The sequence below is a fragment of the Takifugu rubripes genome, chromosome 6 (genome assembly GCF_901000725.2).
Source record: "Takifugu rubripes chromosome 6, fTakRub1.2, whole genome shotgun sequence".
NCBI lineage: Eukaryota > Metazoa > Chordata > Actinopteri > Tetraodontiformes > Tetraodontidae > Takifugu > Takifugu rubripes.
Genome location: NC_042290.1, coordinates 1,666,890 through 1,683,240, shown reverse-complemented (window position 1 = coordinate 1,683,240; position 16,351 = coordinate 1,666,890). Strand labels below are relative to the sequence as shown.

The window sequence follows — 16,351 nt, the reverse complement described above, 5'->3', positions numbered from 1 at the left end:
TTAGACATATGAGGATGCAAAAATGGTATTTTATAAAACCGACGGCTTCTGTTACTCTTTATTCTCTGTTAAATACAACAATATGAGTAGAATATAATAATAAAAATATTTAAGCAAGTTAGTTGAGTGCAGCAATCAGAAAGATTCTACTGTAGCTCTGCGTCAGAGTGAAATAAACTTAGAAACTGGAACAGGCAAAGATGTAAAAACTGGCTTTCTTTCAAGGAATATATTTAAAATACTGTTAAACTGAGAAACTCGCTGAAGATGCAGATGTAGAGTGGACTGATGGTCCTGGACAAGGAGCTGGACTCAGGCTAGAGACACTGAGACAGCATCTTTATGCTCCTCAGATGCCCGTTGTAATAATAAGAGAATAAGAGAGACTAAAGGCAAACTGTGAATGTGGTAGAATGATCACAAATATTCCTGCTAAATACATCTGAAGCCATCAGTGGATAAAGAGGAGTAGCGACCCTCATCTTCATCCTTCTCCACTTCCTCCTTGTCATTCTTCCCAGGTTCCTTTCTGGGTTCCTCCACCAGAGCTTTCAAGTGGGTCAAATGATGCAGAGCTCTGAGGATGGAAGGTTTGGTGAGAAAACCCTCATTAAAATAATACAGGAGACCAAAATCAGGAGAAACTTCTAAAAATTTGGAGTCATTTCTAGAGCTAATGGAGAGTTAATTGTATCTGAGTCCCAGTGTGAATGGAAGGACGACTGACTGCGGTGTAGTTACCTCTGCAGCGACAGTCCATCAGGTCTGGGCTCTGGTTCAGCCTCCTGCAAGATCAAAACAGCCACATTTAAAGGTTGAGGCTGTTGTTGCTGATGCTGCTGTTACTCTTGATCCCCACCTGCTGCAGCGGACCGTCAACAGACGGAGACAAGGATGCCTTTGGCCGCTGGTGATGCTGGAGCTCTGCTTCCACAGCCTGCAGCCTGAAGAGGACCTGCTTTAAGGCCTCTGCTGGACCAGGCTGCTTCAGAAGATTGTTTCCATGGTGACTGTAGTGTGGTTGGGCCTGGGTAGGACAGGAGAGAGCACCAAGTATAGACATATGTTTTATTTACTGGCCATTGCTAGATCAGTGCTGAGTATTAAAGGGCTCAGGATGCAGTAAGTACCTGAAGTTCTCTGACCTCCAGAGGTGTCGTGGTGCCCCCTGCTGCCACCTCCCTGTAAGTTGACCATGCTTAACCTGATATAAACGGTGTGTAGACACTGATCGCAGGCAGTCAAAGAGAAGGGAGATTTGAAATGTCTTACGAAGAATCTTGTTGGCAATGTGATGAAGAAAAGCACAGCGGCGGGTGTGTGTCTGGTGGAGGAACGTCTGCTGCAACACAACATCAAAGAAAACCACCAAATCTTACCGGGGACATTATTTAATGATTCTCCTATTAATCCATTAGTAGATGTTGTATTTTTGAAGCCAGGTGTCACACCTGTGTAGTCAGGACTAAACTCTCCCAACAATCTCTTATCTTTGTACTTCCTATCTTTTTATCATTGGATGTTGACGTTTTGCAAAATACTTCAACACTCTAAAGTATGTAAACCTTGTGTGAAGGGCTGAGTGCTCGTGTCAGCTGGATCAGGAGGACGTTCTGCTGCTCCACAACCCCGAGACAGAGAGTTCAACACCTGATCAGCCTTCTGAATGAGAAGCTCCATCCTGTTGTCTGACAGAAGAGACGCGGCTCAAACAGGAGTCCTCAACGACCGCCTCGGCTGACCTCATAACACGCTCGCAGATGCTTCACAACCTCTCAAAAGTGTCTCCTTCATGCTGGAGCTGCTTCTCTCCGCAGCAAGTAGAGAAATCTGTTCAGCAAACTGGAGCCTCAGATTTCTGAGGGTCTGCTGACCATTGACCTAAAAACACAGACGCCCAAACGAATGGAACTTGGCAAGAACAAACGGGTGAGCAGCAACTGTGAATCTGATGATGACGCATCGGTGGTGGATGCTCAGCCCTCACAGCCCGGACGAACATCTCAGGAGTCTCAACGAAAGCCGTTACCTGTGAGATTGTGCCGTCCGGATCCTCTTCATCCTCCAGCTCTGCCACCCAGGACGGAGCTTGAAGTCTTGAAGCTGCAGCTGAACATCAACACTCCTTCTTGTCAAACACTAAGAGCTCAGCAGAGCAAAGCTCAAACCTCTGAACAACCGTGGAGGCGTCTGCCCCCTTCAGACAGCATGAACGCATCTGCTAAATAACCAGTTAGCCAGTGCCAAGCTGACATGTCCCTCAGTGGTTTTTGTGATCTCAGACAAGAAAAAGATGAGCAGCCCTCCACTGCAGATCTGGATGGTTTAATAACTCACAATAAAAGCTGATTCTAAAAACATGTTCACCATTAAAACGCTTCTATTGTTGGATGCAGCATAACACAGTAGTATGGGATGGCTGTACCGTGGCGGTCCCAGAGCTCCGCCTCTGAGGCTCCGGCCGGCTCGCTGACATCGCAGCACTGGATCCAGGGTGGATATTTCAGCCTCGGCACACTGACTTCAGAAGAGTCCATGTCAGAGTTATTGCTGGTGAGCCAGTGAGGAAGATGAAGAGACGAAGATGGCTCCATCCTGTCTGACCTCGCCACCACGTGGGGAGACTGAGAAAGAAAACCAGTAAGGCAGATGCAGCTTAGAGTGTCCATAGAGAAGCTACTGGAGGGAGAACCCCCACTGAAGCTCACCTGTGGTCTTCTACTCCTGGGGAGACAAACAATGCTCTTAGTTTTTCTTTTTCAAAATAACCATTAATGTGTTCAGACATGGGACATTCGACACCACCCGTCATTTTAATAGAACTGCAGGACACCGTGAAGAACTCTATTTAAAGATCGTGCTGTTTTCTCTACGGTTGCTGACCTGAAGCTTCTGGTTGGAGACGCGTGTTGTTGGCTCAGCTCTGGAACGGTGGGCATGCTGTGGGATCTGTTCCAGCTTCTGTTTGCTGGTCTGGAGGAGGCGCTGGGCTGGCTGTCCAGCAACTGGGAGAAGAGGCCTGGATTACACAACAGGTCAGAGGGGAACGGTCACAAGACTCTTCTCAGGTTACTCCTCATTGAAACAGACTCAGAACGATGCGTTCAAAGACCTTGAATGAAGGCAGACGTGTGGGTCACAGGCATAGAGCCATCGTATGGTATAGAAAGCAGCTCATCTGTTGTCATGGAGACTCTGTCTTGGTTGACACTTTGAAGATGGGAGTTGTCAGGCAGGCGCAGGAAGTCCAGCTCTCTGTCCGTCAAATGTTCCCTGAGAACTATGGAGAGGGAACAGACACAAATCTCATATTATATATACAGTACACACACATGCACGCACACACGCACAGAGTGTTAGGGGTAGAAAAGTAAATATAGCAGTAATTCATTAAAGGGTTTTGACAGGTTTTGAGTGGCTGTGTTGGGACTAACCATCATGGTTCTTGAGCCTGGCCACCCTGGGTCTGCTGGCCGTGGAGGGAAAATGATGCGACGCATTGAGGTTTCCTGTTAGCAGCTTCTCTTTCAGATGACTGTTGTTAAAGTCTGCAATGTAAGCGTTCAACGCTGCAGAAGCTGAGTCATAGAGCTGCAACCATCAGACACAAACCACAGAAAACACTGACAGTGAGCACCTTGTCTGTACGAAGATTTCTCAAAAGAATGTATGTGAAGAGCATGTACAGTGCTTTGCTTCTGATAAATGTAATTTGGTTTCCTTAAAGCTTTGAGGAATCCAGAAAGAAGTAAACATTTTGACATTTATGGTTTCTGTGTCTAAAGATGAGAGCTTGACCTTATATTTGTATCTGAAGGTGGTGTTGTGTTCAGGAACCTCCAGACAGCTTCTGAGGTGACCTGAGCTTGAAAGCAGGGAGGTTACTGTTGACTCTGGAGACAAAAAGGCACCATCCAAGCTGCTGGACTCCATGCTGTTGTTAAAGCTGCAGAAAGAAAGACGGGTTGCAACAAACAACTGTGGGCCAATACATGTTCACGAGCCTCTCCTACTTACACTGTGGTAAGAGGCTGTTGGGTGCAGAACCGGTCCCCAGTAACCTCAAGTTTTCACCTTCGGACCACACATCCTGCGTCTTTGGGAGCAGAGCAGCTGCGTATCTCTGGGTCTTGTCACGCCAGGTGGCTCTTCATGCTGCCTAGTAGAGGAACTATTATTGAAATGATCAAATTCATGAGGATCAAAGCTGCATTTGCAATTATTAACTGATGCCATGAACACTTTGATGAAAGCCAAGACACTTTGATGAGATAAAAGGGAGGGGGCGAGGCTAAATCCTTTGATGTCCTTTATGACTTGATGAAGGCAGTCTTTTATGAATAACTAAGCCTCCCCCGAAATTGAATCTTGATGCGATATTCATTTATATTTTCCCTTTCTATCTAGCTTCTAGCTATTTGTTTTTGTCGTATTCTTCTTTGACTCCAGGAAGGAACCAAGCCGTATAAAATCTGCGCATGCGCAAAGGTTAGAAGCGTTAACAGAGCGGTTTCCGCGTTCAGATCGGGCACAGACGCCAACAACCACCCTACAAACTCTCGAGTTGTTATGGTTTCTAACCCATTCCGAGTTGATCGCTCCGTATTTTAATAGAATTATTCATCACCGATCAACTTGTTTTAATATCGAGAGGCCTACGAACCCCATGTTGAACGTCTGGCTTTAGCTAACTGCTAAGTAGCTAAACTACCAAGCCTAAGCAAACCAGAGCACTTTAGAATAGTCTTCTACGGTTATATTCAAATATCAGATGTTTACAGCTTTCCATACACCATCTTTAAACCGCTAGATTCTCGTCAATAACAATTACGTTTAGCTATAGTAGTTAAAGTTAACTATTCGGTGTCCACGTTATACACAGCGTTAAGTCCAACTTTACAACAGTAAATTTCTACAGAAAGTTGAGTCGTTTCGTGCACACATGCAATAAAGTAAAATTATATTCACGATTTGTGTTGAAATCCACACAAAATCACATCTTTGGTGAGACGCGTCTGCTGGAAGTCCCTTCCAAAACTCCAGCCAGAGTCGAGCTAAAATCACGGAACTGGATTCGACCCGATTCGTGACGTCACGGCTGAGCGGATCCAGTGAAACATTCGCACAGAACCTGTTGATCGTTAATGCACTTTTCTAATCAATCTGGCCCGAACCAAAGGGGGTCACTCGTGATCACGTGTTTTAGTAATGCGCCCCTATTTCGTTCGAGTCTAGTCGTAATCACATTTATACAGGACAAACAGCACGTGTAATAGACTGTTTATTACTAAAGTGACAAGTTTAGTCATTAACCAAAACAAACTAGGCAGCTCTCGGCTTCCGTAAGCGTGCGTGCGTGTGTGTTGACGCGCGCGGGTGTTGTACCGTAGACGTCACACCCTGACGTCGGTCCAGTTAAGATCAGTTAGTTTCTTTTCTCTCTCCAGCACCGAAGCGGGTTAGTTTGGGACCTTAACCCTGGACGTCCTGATCACATTCTGAGCCGGGCCAGACTATCGCAGACACCGGAAGCAGCCTGGACCCAGGCGGGAGCTGCTGAAAGGCGACGGTCGTCGGTCGGTCGGTCGGTCCTCCCAGACCGCCCCGCCACTCTGATCCACCGGGCTCTGCTGGCTGTGCGCCGCGGTTACCAGTCAGCCTTAGAACGGATCCGCGCCCCCTGACCCGGTCTCGATAAGTGTAAAGTGATGGAGAGAAAGAAGTCGGACTGTCCCGCTCTGCCGCCCGGTTGGAAGAAAGAAGAAGTGATCAGGAAGTCCGGACTCAGTGCTGGAAAGAGCGACGTCTACTACTACAGGTAGAACACTTGTTGGCCCACTATGACCTGTACACCAGCACCAACACTGACTGGGAACAGAGGGGAACGGTTTCTGCAGCCCATCGGTCTCAAACCAGTAAAGATGCCTCAGGGACACGGTTGATTGAACTTGGGTGGTACGAATGGGAACTGGACGCAAATAACCTTATTTTAATGTGTCTTTGGAGAAGAAAGTGATATTACTACAGAGCAACAGCAGAGTTCAGCTTGTCTGACTCTTTAAATAAAGATCCCGAGGGACCCGGGGGGACACACTGTCCTCTGGGACACAGTCCCCTTTGGCTGAAATGACTCCTTTGAAAGGGTTCTTGGGTCCGTCAATCATCAGTCAGCAGAACAGCTCTGAGCCTGTAGATACTGCAGATGCATCAGTCTGCAGCCGGTTGTGTAGCAGCAACAGTTGGTTCTCTGGGGGTTCTGCCCACAACAAGAGGGCAGTAAAGCCTGGTTGCTTAGCTGCCTTCTTTCCTCTTCCTAAGATACTTTCACATTCCTTTTAGCTTGTGATTAGCTTGCACTTTTGTAGATCTTTGCCTCTGTTGGACCGGGTAGAGGAAATGTCGTGCTATAGGTGCACGTCTGTGGTGAGGCTGATGCTGCAGAGCGGCCGTCTGTATTCAAAGGCTGATCTCACTTCCTGTTGCTCAGTGTCTCAATAAGATTAACAGCTCAGAGTCAGAAGCATTTGAGCCTTGTCACATCCTGAACACGGAAGAGCCCGAGAGATCAGCGCAGGGTTTTACTGTCTGAGTCATCGTTTCTAGGAAGAAGAGCACGTTTACCGTACTCACTGCAACAGTGCTAATGCTCTCTAGCGGCTGCCATCTTTGCACCTTCCAAATACTCAGGAGCTTTGCTTAGATGTTCCACAGACATGTTGAGCCATGATCTGCTCCCAGCTGTGAGGGGGCAGATTGCAGTAATCTACCAGGACCACCCATTAAAAAGCTGCAAGTTAGAGTTTTCATTTTGCTGAATTTAAATTGACCCTAGGTGTGAATGTGAGTGTGTTAGCCCTGCGAGGAGCTGCTTGTGTCCTTGGTGTCCGGGGAGTCCGGGACCTGGAGGCCACCATGACCCTGTTGAGGGAGAAGCAGTGGAAGAAGGATGGATGGCTGGATAAATATTTTAAATTTCTTAAACTCTAGATAAAGACTGACTGGTATGATTTGTTCAGCCCTTCAGGAAAGAAGTTCAGGAGTAAACCTCAGCTTTCCCGTTACCTTGGAAACGCAGTGGATTTGGGATGTTTCGACTTCCGCACAGGGAAAATGATGCCAGGGAAATTGCAGAAGAACAAACAGCGGTTCAGACATGATCCCCTCAGCCTGGCCAAGGTGACGCTGGTCTCTGTGTGTGTGTGTGTGTGTGTGTGTGTGTGTGAGAGAGACAATGAACAGACAAGAAGACACAAGCTGTGCGTACATGGACATATAATCTGCATAAAATACGCCTGAATCTGAGTAAAACATCACGTAAATGCAGCGATCAGAACATCTTAATCCACACAGGCTCATTTACCCCAGCAGAGTAAGGAAAGACCGTCACACATCTTCTTTCTGTCCCGCTCAGGGAGGTAAACCGGACCTTAACACAGCTCTGCCAATTAGACAGACCGCCTCCATCTTTAAACAGCCTGTTACCAAGGTTACGAGTCACCCGGGCAACAAGGTGAAGATGGACTCCCAAAGAGCCTTTGACCAGCCCAAACAGGTGAGAAAGTCACACATGTCAAGGGGGGGGAGGGGTGAAGCTCGACCACGTGATCAGGCCGGTTACGAACCACTATGTAGTCATGATGGAATCGGCCGGCAGGTGGCGCTGATGCACCATGTAAACACATTGGATGTGTAGGGAACAGCAGGTCACGTAGAGTAGCTGCACAACATCTGCTGACAGCTCTACTTGCTGTGGCTAACATCTTGATCTCGTCTGAGCTTCATGTGAGCCGATGGGCTGCACCTCTGCTCCCAGAAGCTCCTTTTGTCTCCTCTTCAGTCAACTCCAGGGTCCAATTTGAAGCACAAAACCCAAACAAATCAGTTTATTGCTAAAAAGTCAGTGTGTATGTGTTTGAACTAATCTCTGCTCTGTGTGCTCACAGCTGTTTTGGGAGAGGCGCTTAAAAGGTCTGCACTCCTTGGATGTCACAGAGCAAGTCCTGCGGACCATGGACTTACCGAAAGGACTTCAGAGTGAGTCTCCATCCTGACACTTCCAGAAGCTCCAGAGGCCTGCTGCTGCAGGTCTGACTCGGCTCCTTCTTGTGTCTCCTGCAGGCGTTGGTCCAGACATCAGCAATGAGACTTTGCTCTCGTCCATCGCCAGCGCTCTGCACATGACGTCTGCACCCGTCACAGGACAGACTTCAGTTGCTGCTGAGAAGAACCCAGTCATCTGGCTAAACACATGCCAGCCACTGTGCAAGGCCTTCACGGTGACTGAGGAGCACATTCGGTGAGACACACACATCCTCTGTGTGTGGATGGATGGATGGGTGGATGTTGGATGGGTGGATGGATGGTCTCCTTCTTTTCTAAAGAGCTATCCTTTCTTTATTGAAGTGGTCCAGTCAGATCAGTTGAGGAAATATGTCATGTTATTGGTGGAGTTGTTGTTATTAATGTGTAATACCATTACTGTTAATGCCATGTGTGTGACTCCTCTCTGCTGATGTGTGCAGGGAACAGGAACTGAAAGTGTACCAGGCCAGGAGGAGTTTGGAGGAGGCCCTGACAGCTGACAGCATGGCGAGGATGGCTGAAAACACTCAGGCACTGCTTGAGGGTCAGATGGCCTGATGAACACACGAACCAGGTTAGGAGGGTTCTTCATGAAGAGCAGGGCTCTTCTGGGTAGTCAAGAATATCATTGGTGCATCTCAAAATAAATACTGTAAAACTGAGGCTGATGAGGGCGGATCACGACCCCTGGTGGCTGAAGGCGGCAGTGCAGAAAGCTCAGGAAACACAGGAAACCTATAGTTCTGCTTCGATCAATCAAATGACGGCATTAAAATGAGATCAAATCATTGTGATATGCCTTGTAAGTGTTCAGACAACATGACTGCATGACCGTCACTGCCCTGCTCTAGTTTATGCTGAAATAATTCAAAAGAAATGAGTGTTTGCAGATAGTTGAAAACAAATAATGATTAGCTTCAGAACGCAGGTCCAAAGCTTCAGGCTTCAGAAGCATTAAGGCAAAGGTGCAGCGCTGCAGACTTTGATTCCTCATGAGTTTTAACAGTAGCTGTTTAGCTGTGTGTTTGAAGGCCGTTTGTTCGGCACGCACATGTACGTTTACGAATCACTTTTTTACGTAACCCTAACCCGTTTAATTGGTTTAACCGGTAATTTTTTTATCTTTATCGCACAGGATGATTTAAGAAAAAGCAAAATAATTGCTAACAGTAACAGTATAAAAGTCCATGAGTGTGAACATGAGATGCTGTCAATGACAACTACAGCTGTAAGTGTTTCTAAATGACCAAACAATGAGCAGCACTGCTGTGTCAGCAGACAGCAATGTGCCACAAAGACAGAACCTTTAAGAATAAAAGCTAGGAGAGGAAGTCAGAGTTGCTTCCCCTGGACTAGAGTCCCATGATGGGTGTGTAAGCAGGTGAAAAGGTCTTTAATGTTTCTGCAGCACCAGACAGGCTGAGGAGCAGAGCCTCGGGCAGTGGTGTCTCATCACCCTCTGGTGGCAGCTTGACGGATGTATCGTGTAAAAGCTGAAATCTGAAAGCTGCAGCTCCAAACGTCATCAGTGCTTGTTGTTCCCGTCCTGCCTTAAAGTGGCCCTCCTCAGTAGTGTGGTTGTCTCTTCCTCTGAGTCACAAGACGAGCTCGTAAGAACACATTTGATGTCCTTTGAGGCTAAATCAGCCATTAATGTAGATTTATGCAGATTGGCTGAATGAGAGTGATTTGGATGAAAAGAGTCAAGGATGTTTACAGCTGGACGGAGGGAAATGAGCGTGCATGCACACGCAGGCTCTTTACAGCTGCTCTTTACAACTATTTATTGCATTTTAAATACTTTAGCCAGGATGCCAGATCTGTGATGGGCAGCCTAATAAAGACACAAAATAATGTTTCTAGGAGGAATCACCAGGATGAATGCTGGTGTAAAATAAACCACACCGGGGGAAACAAGGAAGTTTTCGTCTAAGATGTGATGGTTGTACCTGGAATCATGCTGATTTGAAGAGCACATCACAGGGGCAGAATTCTCCTTTGGGTTTGTGCAGCTTTGTTCAAAGTGACGTGTGGGACACTCGTTAGCTTGATGAAGGAGCCCCACTGCACCGTCTTCTAGAAGCTGGAATCTATTTAGCCCTGGATTTAAACCAGCACTGCCCTTTTATTCCAGTAGGATGAAGCTTCCGTGGATGCTTTGGCTCTTTAAATATTCAGACTGCAAGTTTTATCTGATCCAGACAAAAGTGTGTGTGTGTTTGTCTAGGTGTGTGGGTGGGTGTGTGTGTGTGATTATTTCCTCCATATATTGAAATTTCCAAAGGGGCTGTTTCAGACTCATTTTCCGCTGCTGTTAATTAATGTTCAGGCACAGATAATTGTCTTCTGCCAAGTTATTCATATAGCTGATAAGTGTCTGTGTGTGTGTGTGTGTGTGTGTGTGTGTGTGTGTGTTCCAGATTGAACAGCAGATTATCTGGGGTTTGTAATTATGAAGCACTAATGGAGGATTAGGAGAATAAAACAGGAAGATGTGGAACTGAAAAGGAGCATTCAGACCCTCAGAGACATTAAAACACTGACAACAACATGATGAAACAGCCTTTTTGGACTGATGGATTCATCACCGCAACAATTCCCAACCACATCGTTGGAGTGCATACGCTTAAAAGACTTCTCATATCCAGCACATTATCCGCACTATTTTATTAATGTAGAACCTCTTCTTCATGGTGGTGGTGGGGGGCTAGACAAGGAAGAGGAGGAAGGAGGGGGAGGAATAAGAGGGGGAGATGCTATTGTCCTTCATTGCGTCTCGTGCATAAATGAAATGTTTAGTGTTCCACCCAGGAGCTGCTCCTCCCTCATTAATGCTGGGGGGAGGATGAGGAGTCCAGGGATTAATGGAGGTGCTAACTATTAGGCTGAAGGCTTCTGTAGTAATTACAAATGTTAATGTTCCCTCCTGCCACGGAGCAAAGAAGCTGTTTGATGAAGATTCTGTTAATATTCTAATGTTCTACTCTGCTCTGGCTCAGGGTTTGTTGTTTTAAAATAAACATATCTCAAATTCTCAAAAAAAAGTTATTTTGGCATCTCAGTAATTGATAAAATGTTCATTTTGGTTTGAGAAAACATTTTACATCATTTTTGTATCACCAGAGAAGGAAGGCGTTGACATTTTTTCTCCTTTTTAGATGTTAAAGCGGAAGTTTGTTGCTCAGTTTTTTTCATTTCACAAGTGGTTTTGAGTCTGTTTGTTCTCTCCCAACACCTCCCCTGGCTCCTCCTCACATCCCTCCTGTTCCTGGAGCTTCTCCGCTTCCTTCCATGTTACCGTCTTGGGATGGATTTTTGGGGTCTGTCCTTCTACCAAGATCTCACTCTCATCCTTTGCTGCATCCCCTCATCTGAAGGCCTCTCTTGGATCTTCTGTTTGTTAATCTTGGATAATGGTTCTGAAAGCCTTGGAGCTTGGCCTCCATCCATTCTCTTAGTGTCTCAGGGTACCGGACTGCTGCTATCTTCCTTCTGGTAGTTGAATGCCTTCTAGTGAGAACTTCTTCCTGGTTTCACTGCGGTAGATCCTGGTGATGTGGACCAGTGGGTTCCTGGATCACTGCATGCTAATATCCTTGTACAGGAGCTGCTGATGGCCAGCTTTGCTATAAAGGTTTTACCTCTTGTCCAGTATTTGCTAGCTTTGTAGCATGAGCAGTAAATATGTAAAGCGAGTTGTAATGTTCGAATGTGCCTCTGTCCCTCTGTCCAAGGTCCATCTGTCCATCCGTGTCCGTTTTCCCTTCCTCATCCGCCAGAACGTGAACAGACCATGCTCAGCCTTCTAAAAGCTCTTCTCAGGATTTCGTCACCACGTGGACAGTGAAGCATCAACAGGAGCTCTGACAGCAGCAATACTCAGCAACGTCTAACAATGCAATGACCAGTGCAACCAAAGCCTTCCTCTCTCCTCGCTCCTGTTTCACTTTTACACATGATTGGGAGAGTTTTAACGACAATATTAAAGTAAAAATTGCAAACTGCTGGGCGGCTTTTGCTAACTTTAACTCTAATGAGCTCTTTGATGTTGGTGGTTTTTGTCATCAGATTCCATGAAGGTTCTTCAGGGGTTTTCAATAATAATTTAAATAATTATGAAATGTAACAATTGCTTATATAAGGCAAAATTTTATACCTTGAAAGAATGTGTACATTTTCTGAACTTCAATAAATGAAATATTATATTTACACATACTGGTTGTTTTTATTTGATGATGAAAGGCTGATCTCTCTGATATTGTCTTTGTGCAGCAATATAAACAAAAATATTGATAAAAAGTCAAATCTTTCTGCGAAACATCTTGATGAGATGCTATTGTTTTAGTGTTGAACATGTTACACGTGACAGTCATTAGACAAACCCAAGACAGTCAGAAACTCTTGTCTGATTGATTGATTGATCTTGGGATGAAATCAGCATGAATAAGTTCAGATGTAGCAGTTGTAGAGAGCAAAGCCTGAAAACTGAGACAGCTGTTGGCAGCACGGTGGTGGAGGGGTTACAACCGCTGGCTCACAGCAAGAAGGTTGTGGGTTTGAGGATTAGGGTTGTGGAGAGCAACAGTGGCGTTCTTCTGTTACTCAGGCCTGCAGAAAGCTTTGATCTGGATCAGATCCACACGAACTGACTTGTTTTCAGCTAATAAATGAGTTCTGGGGACAAAGAGGAGCAAAACGATGCCTTCAAGTATGGTTTGTCACAGCACATCTGGATAAAATAAACAGATAAAAGTCAAATGATGCCTTCCCAAAAAACTACCAAAAATTATGAGGAAAAGAAGAGGAGGGTTCAAAAATATAGGTAAATAATAGATTCAAATTTACAAATGCTCCACCAAAAAAGTAAATGCGAAACCATGATTTCTTAATGAACCCAGCCTGTTTCAACCTGTGCAGACACGAACATCTTTGAAACGCTCGAACTGTACATGTGTAGCGACATTTTAACCAAAGACTCCGGAGTCTCACACATGTCAGGACTCAGATGAGACAAAAGGAGAGGAACGTGTTGATGATCAGTGTCTGGGGCCGTCCTCAGTAACAGGTGAGAGGACTCTGCTCACTGTCGCCCTCTACTGTCCGTGTAGACTCTGAGAAACAAACAGACGGGCATGAACCTACCTGCTCCGAAAACCACTACAAGGTGTTTCAGCCAATCAGAGGGCAGGATTGGGTTTGGAGGCGAGGGGCCAAACGGCTCTTTGATGTAACATCTCTGGTACAAGCTTTAGTTATCAGACTACACAAAACTCTTGTCTTCTCTATGCTGAGGCCTCAGCTGTGTCTGGCAGAAGCATAATTCCTAGTGTAGCACAAGTGCTATCACTAATATAATCACAAGTGCATAATCACTACTATATTCACAAGTGCTGTCACTAATATATTCCCTGACCTCCGACCCCGCTGACCCACCCAACCCGACTCTACCGGCAGCTTATTTTAATTATTATAATGTATTTCTGTGTTTTACCTATTCTCCTTATCCTGTTAAAGGGGAGTTTTTCCTGCCACTGTTGCTTGTCTGGGGTTAGGGCCTGGGATTCTGGAAAGCGCCTTGAAACAATTCTGATTGTAACAGACCTATATAAATAAAGATTGATTGATTGATTAATTAAGTGCTATCACTAATATAATCACAAGTGTATAATCACTAATATATTCACAAGGCTTAAAACCTACCTCTTTGAAAAAGCTTATTGTTACTAATTCTGTAGTTCCAGTTATTATCATAGACAGACAAATGATCATACTTAGGGGGTCTTTTCATGTCCATGATGGTTGCTTATTTTGGTCATGATGTGTGGTGATTAAAGATACAGATAATATCCTGGACTTCACATCGAAGTATCCAACGTTTTTCACTCTACCACTGCTTCACCAAACAAGCACTAGAGAACTAATTTGTGAACTTATTTGCTATGAGTGGGTGGTGGCCGCTCAGCCCAGTTCCCAACAGGCTGAGCTGCGGAGGGTTCTTGGTTTGACCCCCAGTGCAGACAAAACATGGAAGGTGTTCTGGTAGTAGGGGAGGTTCACATAGGGCCCTGCGATGAACTGGTGGACCTGCATTTGCCCATACGTGCCCCCTCCCCGTGACCCTGAAAGAGATAACACGGTTAAAAAGACGAGAGGAGAGAGAGAGATCATTGTCAATACAGATAAGATGGACAGCTTGTCCAAACTGTCACATCAGTTATTGATTCTGCAGGAGATGAACCTCATAAGTGACCTCATAACTTCTATATTACTTTCATTTATATCTTGACTGCTCTGACAATTCCAAGAATATCTAAGTCTTCTCTTTTAAGCCGGATATTTGGCACAAACCAGCTCTGGGCTCAGATGTTGGACGTGTCAGTTGTGTGACTTTGTGAGCACTTGGAGACCCAGCATCCTGCCAGCTCTGCTCTAATTTGCATTAGCTAATGGCTGCATGAAGCCAGCTTTCTGATGCCCCTCCAAACCCTCATCCAGAGATTCACACTTCCAGTCCATCATAGCTGCACTAATCATGTCATGTGTCGCATCACAAAGGAGCAGTTGAGGTTAAGCTCGTGGCCTGAAGCTGCTGCTGGCCATGAGTTAATTGTTATGACAGATCTCTGACCGATGCCAGTCCTGGTAATCAGACTTCAAACTGCTGCTTTCAAAGAATTTTGAATCACTTTGCATAATTTAAAGCGAGCATGGGAATACCAAATAACTGTTAAGAGCTTAGTGTTTTTTGAATTTAAAATATCACTTTTAGTTTGTTTGTTTGTTTGAACACTATGAAGTGGAATGATTAAAAAATATAAACGGTAGTTAAAAGACTTATTCTTGAGAGGAAATTATGTCCTACATAAAAAACTCAAGAAACTGATGCTACTTTTCCCACACAATTATAATTTTTTGTCAAAATATATTTACATGAATGATCTGTGGTTAGAAGGTCCAACTTATTGGATTTATCCTCAGCCAATGCCACAGTATCAGCTCAAAAAGTAAAAGAAAATGGGGATACTTGAAATAAAAAGGAGCATTATCGATATGCAGATGAAATGAATGAATGTCAAACACTAATCTCACTAAAAATCTTCCTGTCATACTTGTGAACTCGGTTTCTGCTAACTCCCTCAGAACCCCAAATTAAATCAGGCAACAGCATGGCCAGATACATCCCTGAGGACCCCGTTTATCCCGCTGACTCCCGCTGAGAAGAACATTTTAGTGGATTATCACGTATGTTGCTTTATTTTCATCTATGTGTCCAGTTAGCTGAGACCCACACAAGCTAAGAGGTGGAGACGAAGGACGTGGTGGAGAGGAAGACGACAGGATGATGGGTGGATGAGATGGAGGAGTGGTGGAAGAGATGGAGATGAAGGCAGGGGAGAGAGGACCAATGTTCTCCAACCGGTGTTTGATATTTGGAAATGGTGAAATTTTTACTGTGTTCATTCATTTCTGGAGGAAGATGTTTATGTTTCTAATGTAATCATGGACCATCTGATCCTAACCCATGTCTGGATTATTTAGGAATTCTTTTAAATATTAAATAATTACTACATTAGGTTCTTGTTGGACTGGAAGAATTATAGTTGTTATAGGAGTGTGACTGGTGGAGTCCACACATCATAACTGAAAGGAAAATGTGTTTATTTGTCAAATGTTGCTCTTTGAAACCTTTTCCCTGCATGGTTAAAAGGTGGCCTGGGAACGGGGGCCTCATCCTCCAGAGCAGGGAAGGTACCTGTGGAGGTACTGGACAAGCAATCCAATGTAGCTGTGAACTCCAGGGTGATGGATGATGGAACCAACAGAGCAAAGAGCTGCCTCCAGGTCTAGGTTGGCTCCTTCCATTTGACTGGTTGCCTGTGGATGGTAACCACAGGCTCACTGTGGCTCACTGGGATGTCAGACATGCTGTGAGCAGAGCAACACAACGTACAGACTTAGAGAAGCTATCCACGACCTTAACCTTGTGTTGGGGGAAGACTAGCAACAAAGTCCACGATGATGAGAGACCCAAGGAGTTTGTGAGACTGTATTTAATGATTCTGGCAGCTGTTGCTGATGTAACACATGTTGTATCAGCTGACCTGCACCTAATTTAAATAGTAGATGTTGAGATGTTAATATGTTCCTAAAACAATGCTGAATCTGTACACAACATTTATTTAATATTTCTGAGTCAAAAGATCCATGTGACAATCTAAAAACTGAACACTAAGAATGAAGACACCATCAGTTAATAGAGTTTATTGAC

General features: G+C 45.0%; 2 protein-coding genes across 7 annotated transcripts; one reads left to right on the top strand and one right to left on the bottom strand.

Annotated features, from left to right (window-relative positions):
* Window positions 1-23: 23 nt before the first annotated feature.
* On the bottom strand, window positions 24-5,522 carry c6h18orf54 (chromosome 6 C18orf54 homolog). Of its 5 annotated transcripts, none has more exons than XM_029837658.1 (16): window positions 5,386-5,522; window positions 4,018-4,159; window positions 3,799-3,946; window positions 3,435-3,591; window positions 3,113-3,280; window positions 2,884-3,019; window positions 2,709-2,724; window positions 2,426-2,624; window positions 2,030-2,109; window positions 1,773-1,881; window positions 1,566-1,688; window positions 1,273-1,342; window positions 1,131-1,182; window positions 860-1,027; window positions 742-785; window positions 24-577 (listed from the first exon to the last, which is right to left on the bottom strand). In XM_029837658.1, exons 3-16 carry the CDS (start codon window positions 3,931-3,933, stop codon window positions 433-435), a joined length of 1,602 nt encoding a protein of 533 aa, XP_029693518.1. In that variant the 5' UTR covers window positions 3,934-3,946; window positions 4,018-4,159; window positions 5,386-5,522; the 3' UTR covers window positions 24-432. The 5 variants fall into 5 exon arrangements, with proteins under 5 accessions (XP_029693518.1, XP_029693519.1, XP_029693515.1 ...); XM_029837659.1 differs by lacking the exon at window positions 5,386-5,522 and adding an exon at window positions 4,969-5,102 and having other exon boundaries at window positions 1,273-1,339; XM_029837655.1 differs by lacking the exon at window positions 5,386-5,522 and adding an exon at window positions 4,969-5,101.
* A 155-nt stretch (window positions 5,523-5,677) lies between these two features.
* Window positions 5,678-12,293, top strand: mbd2 (methyl-CpG binding domain protein 2). Of its 2 annotated transcripts, none has more exons than XM_003965067.3 (7): window positions 5,678-5,818; window positions 7,017-7,176; window positions 7,412-7,552; window positions 7,944-8,034; window positions 8,119-8,296; window positions 8,523-8,656; window positions 11,817-12,293. In XM_003965067.3, exons 1-6 carry the CDS (start codon window positions 5,709-5,711, stop codon window positions 8,638-8,640), a joined length of 798 nt encoding a protein of 265 aa, XP_003965116.1. In that variant the 5' UTR covers window positions 5,678-5,708; the 3' UTR covers window positions 8,641-8,656; window positions 11,817-12,293. The 2 variants fall into 2 exon arrangements, with proteins under 2 accessions (XP_003965116.1, XP_011602696.1); XM_011604394.2 differs by lacking the exon at window positions 11,817-12,293 and adding an exon at window positions 10,503-11,126.
* Window positions 12,294-16,351: the final 4,058 nt, after the last annotated feature.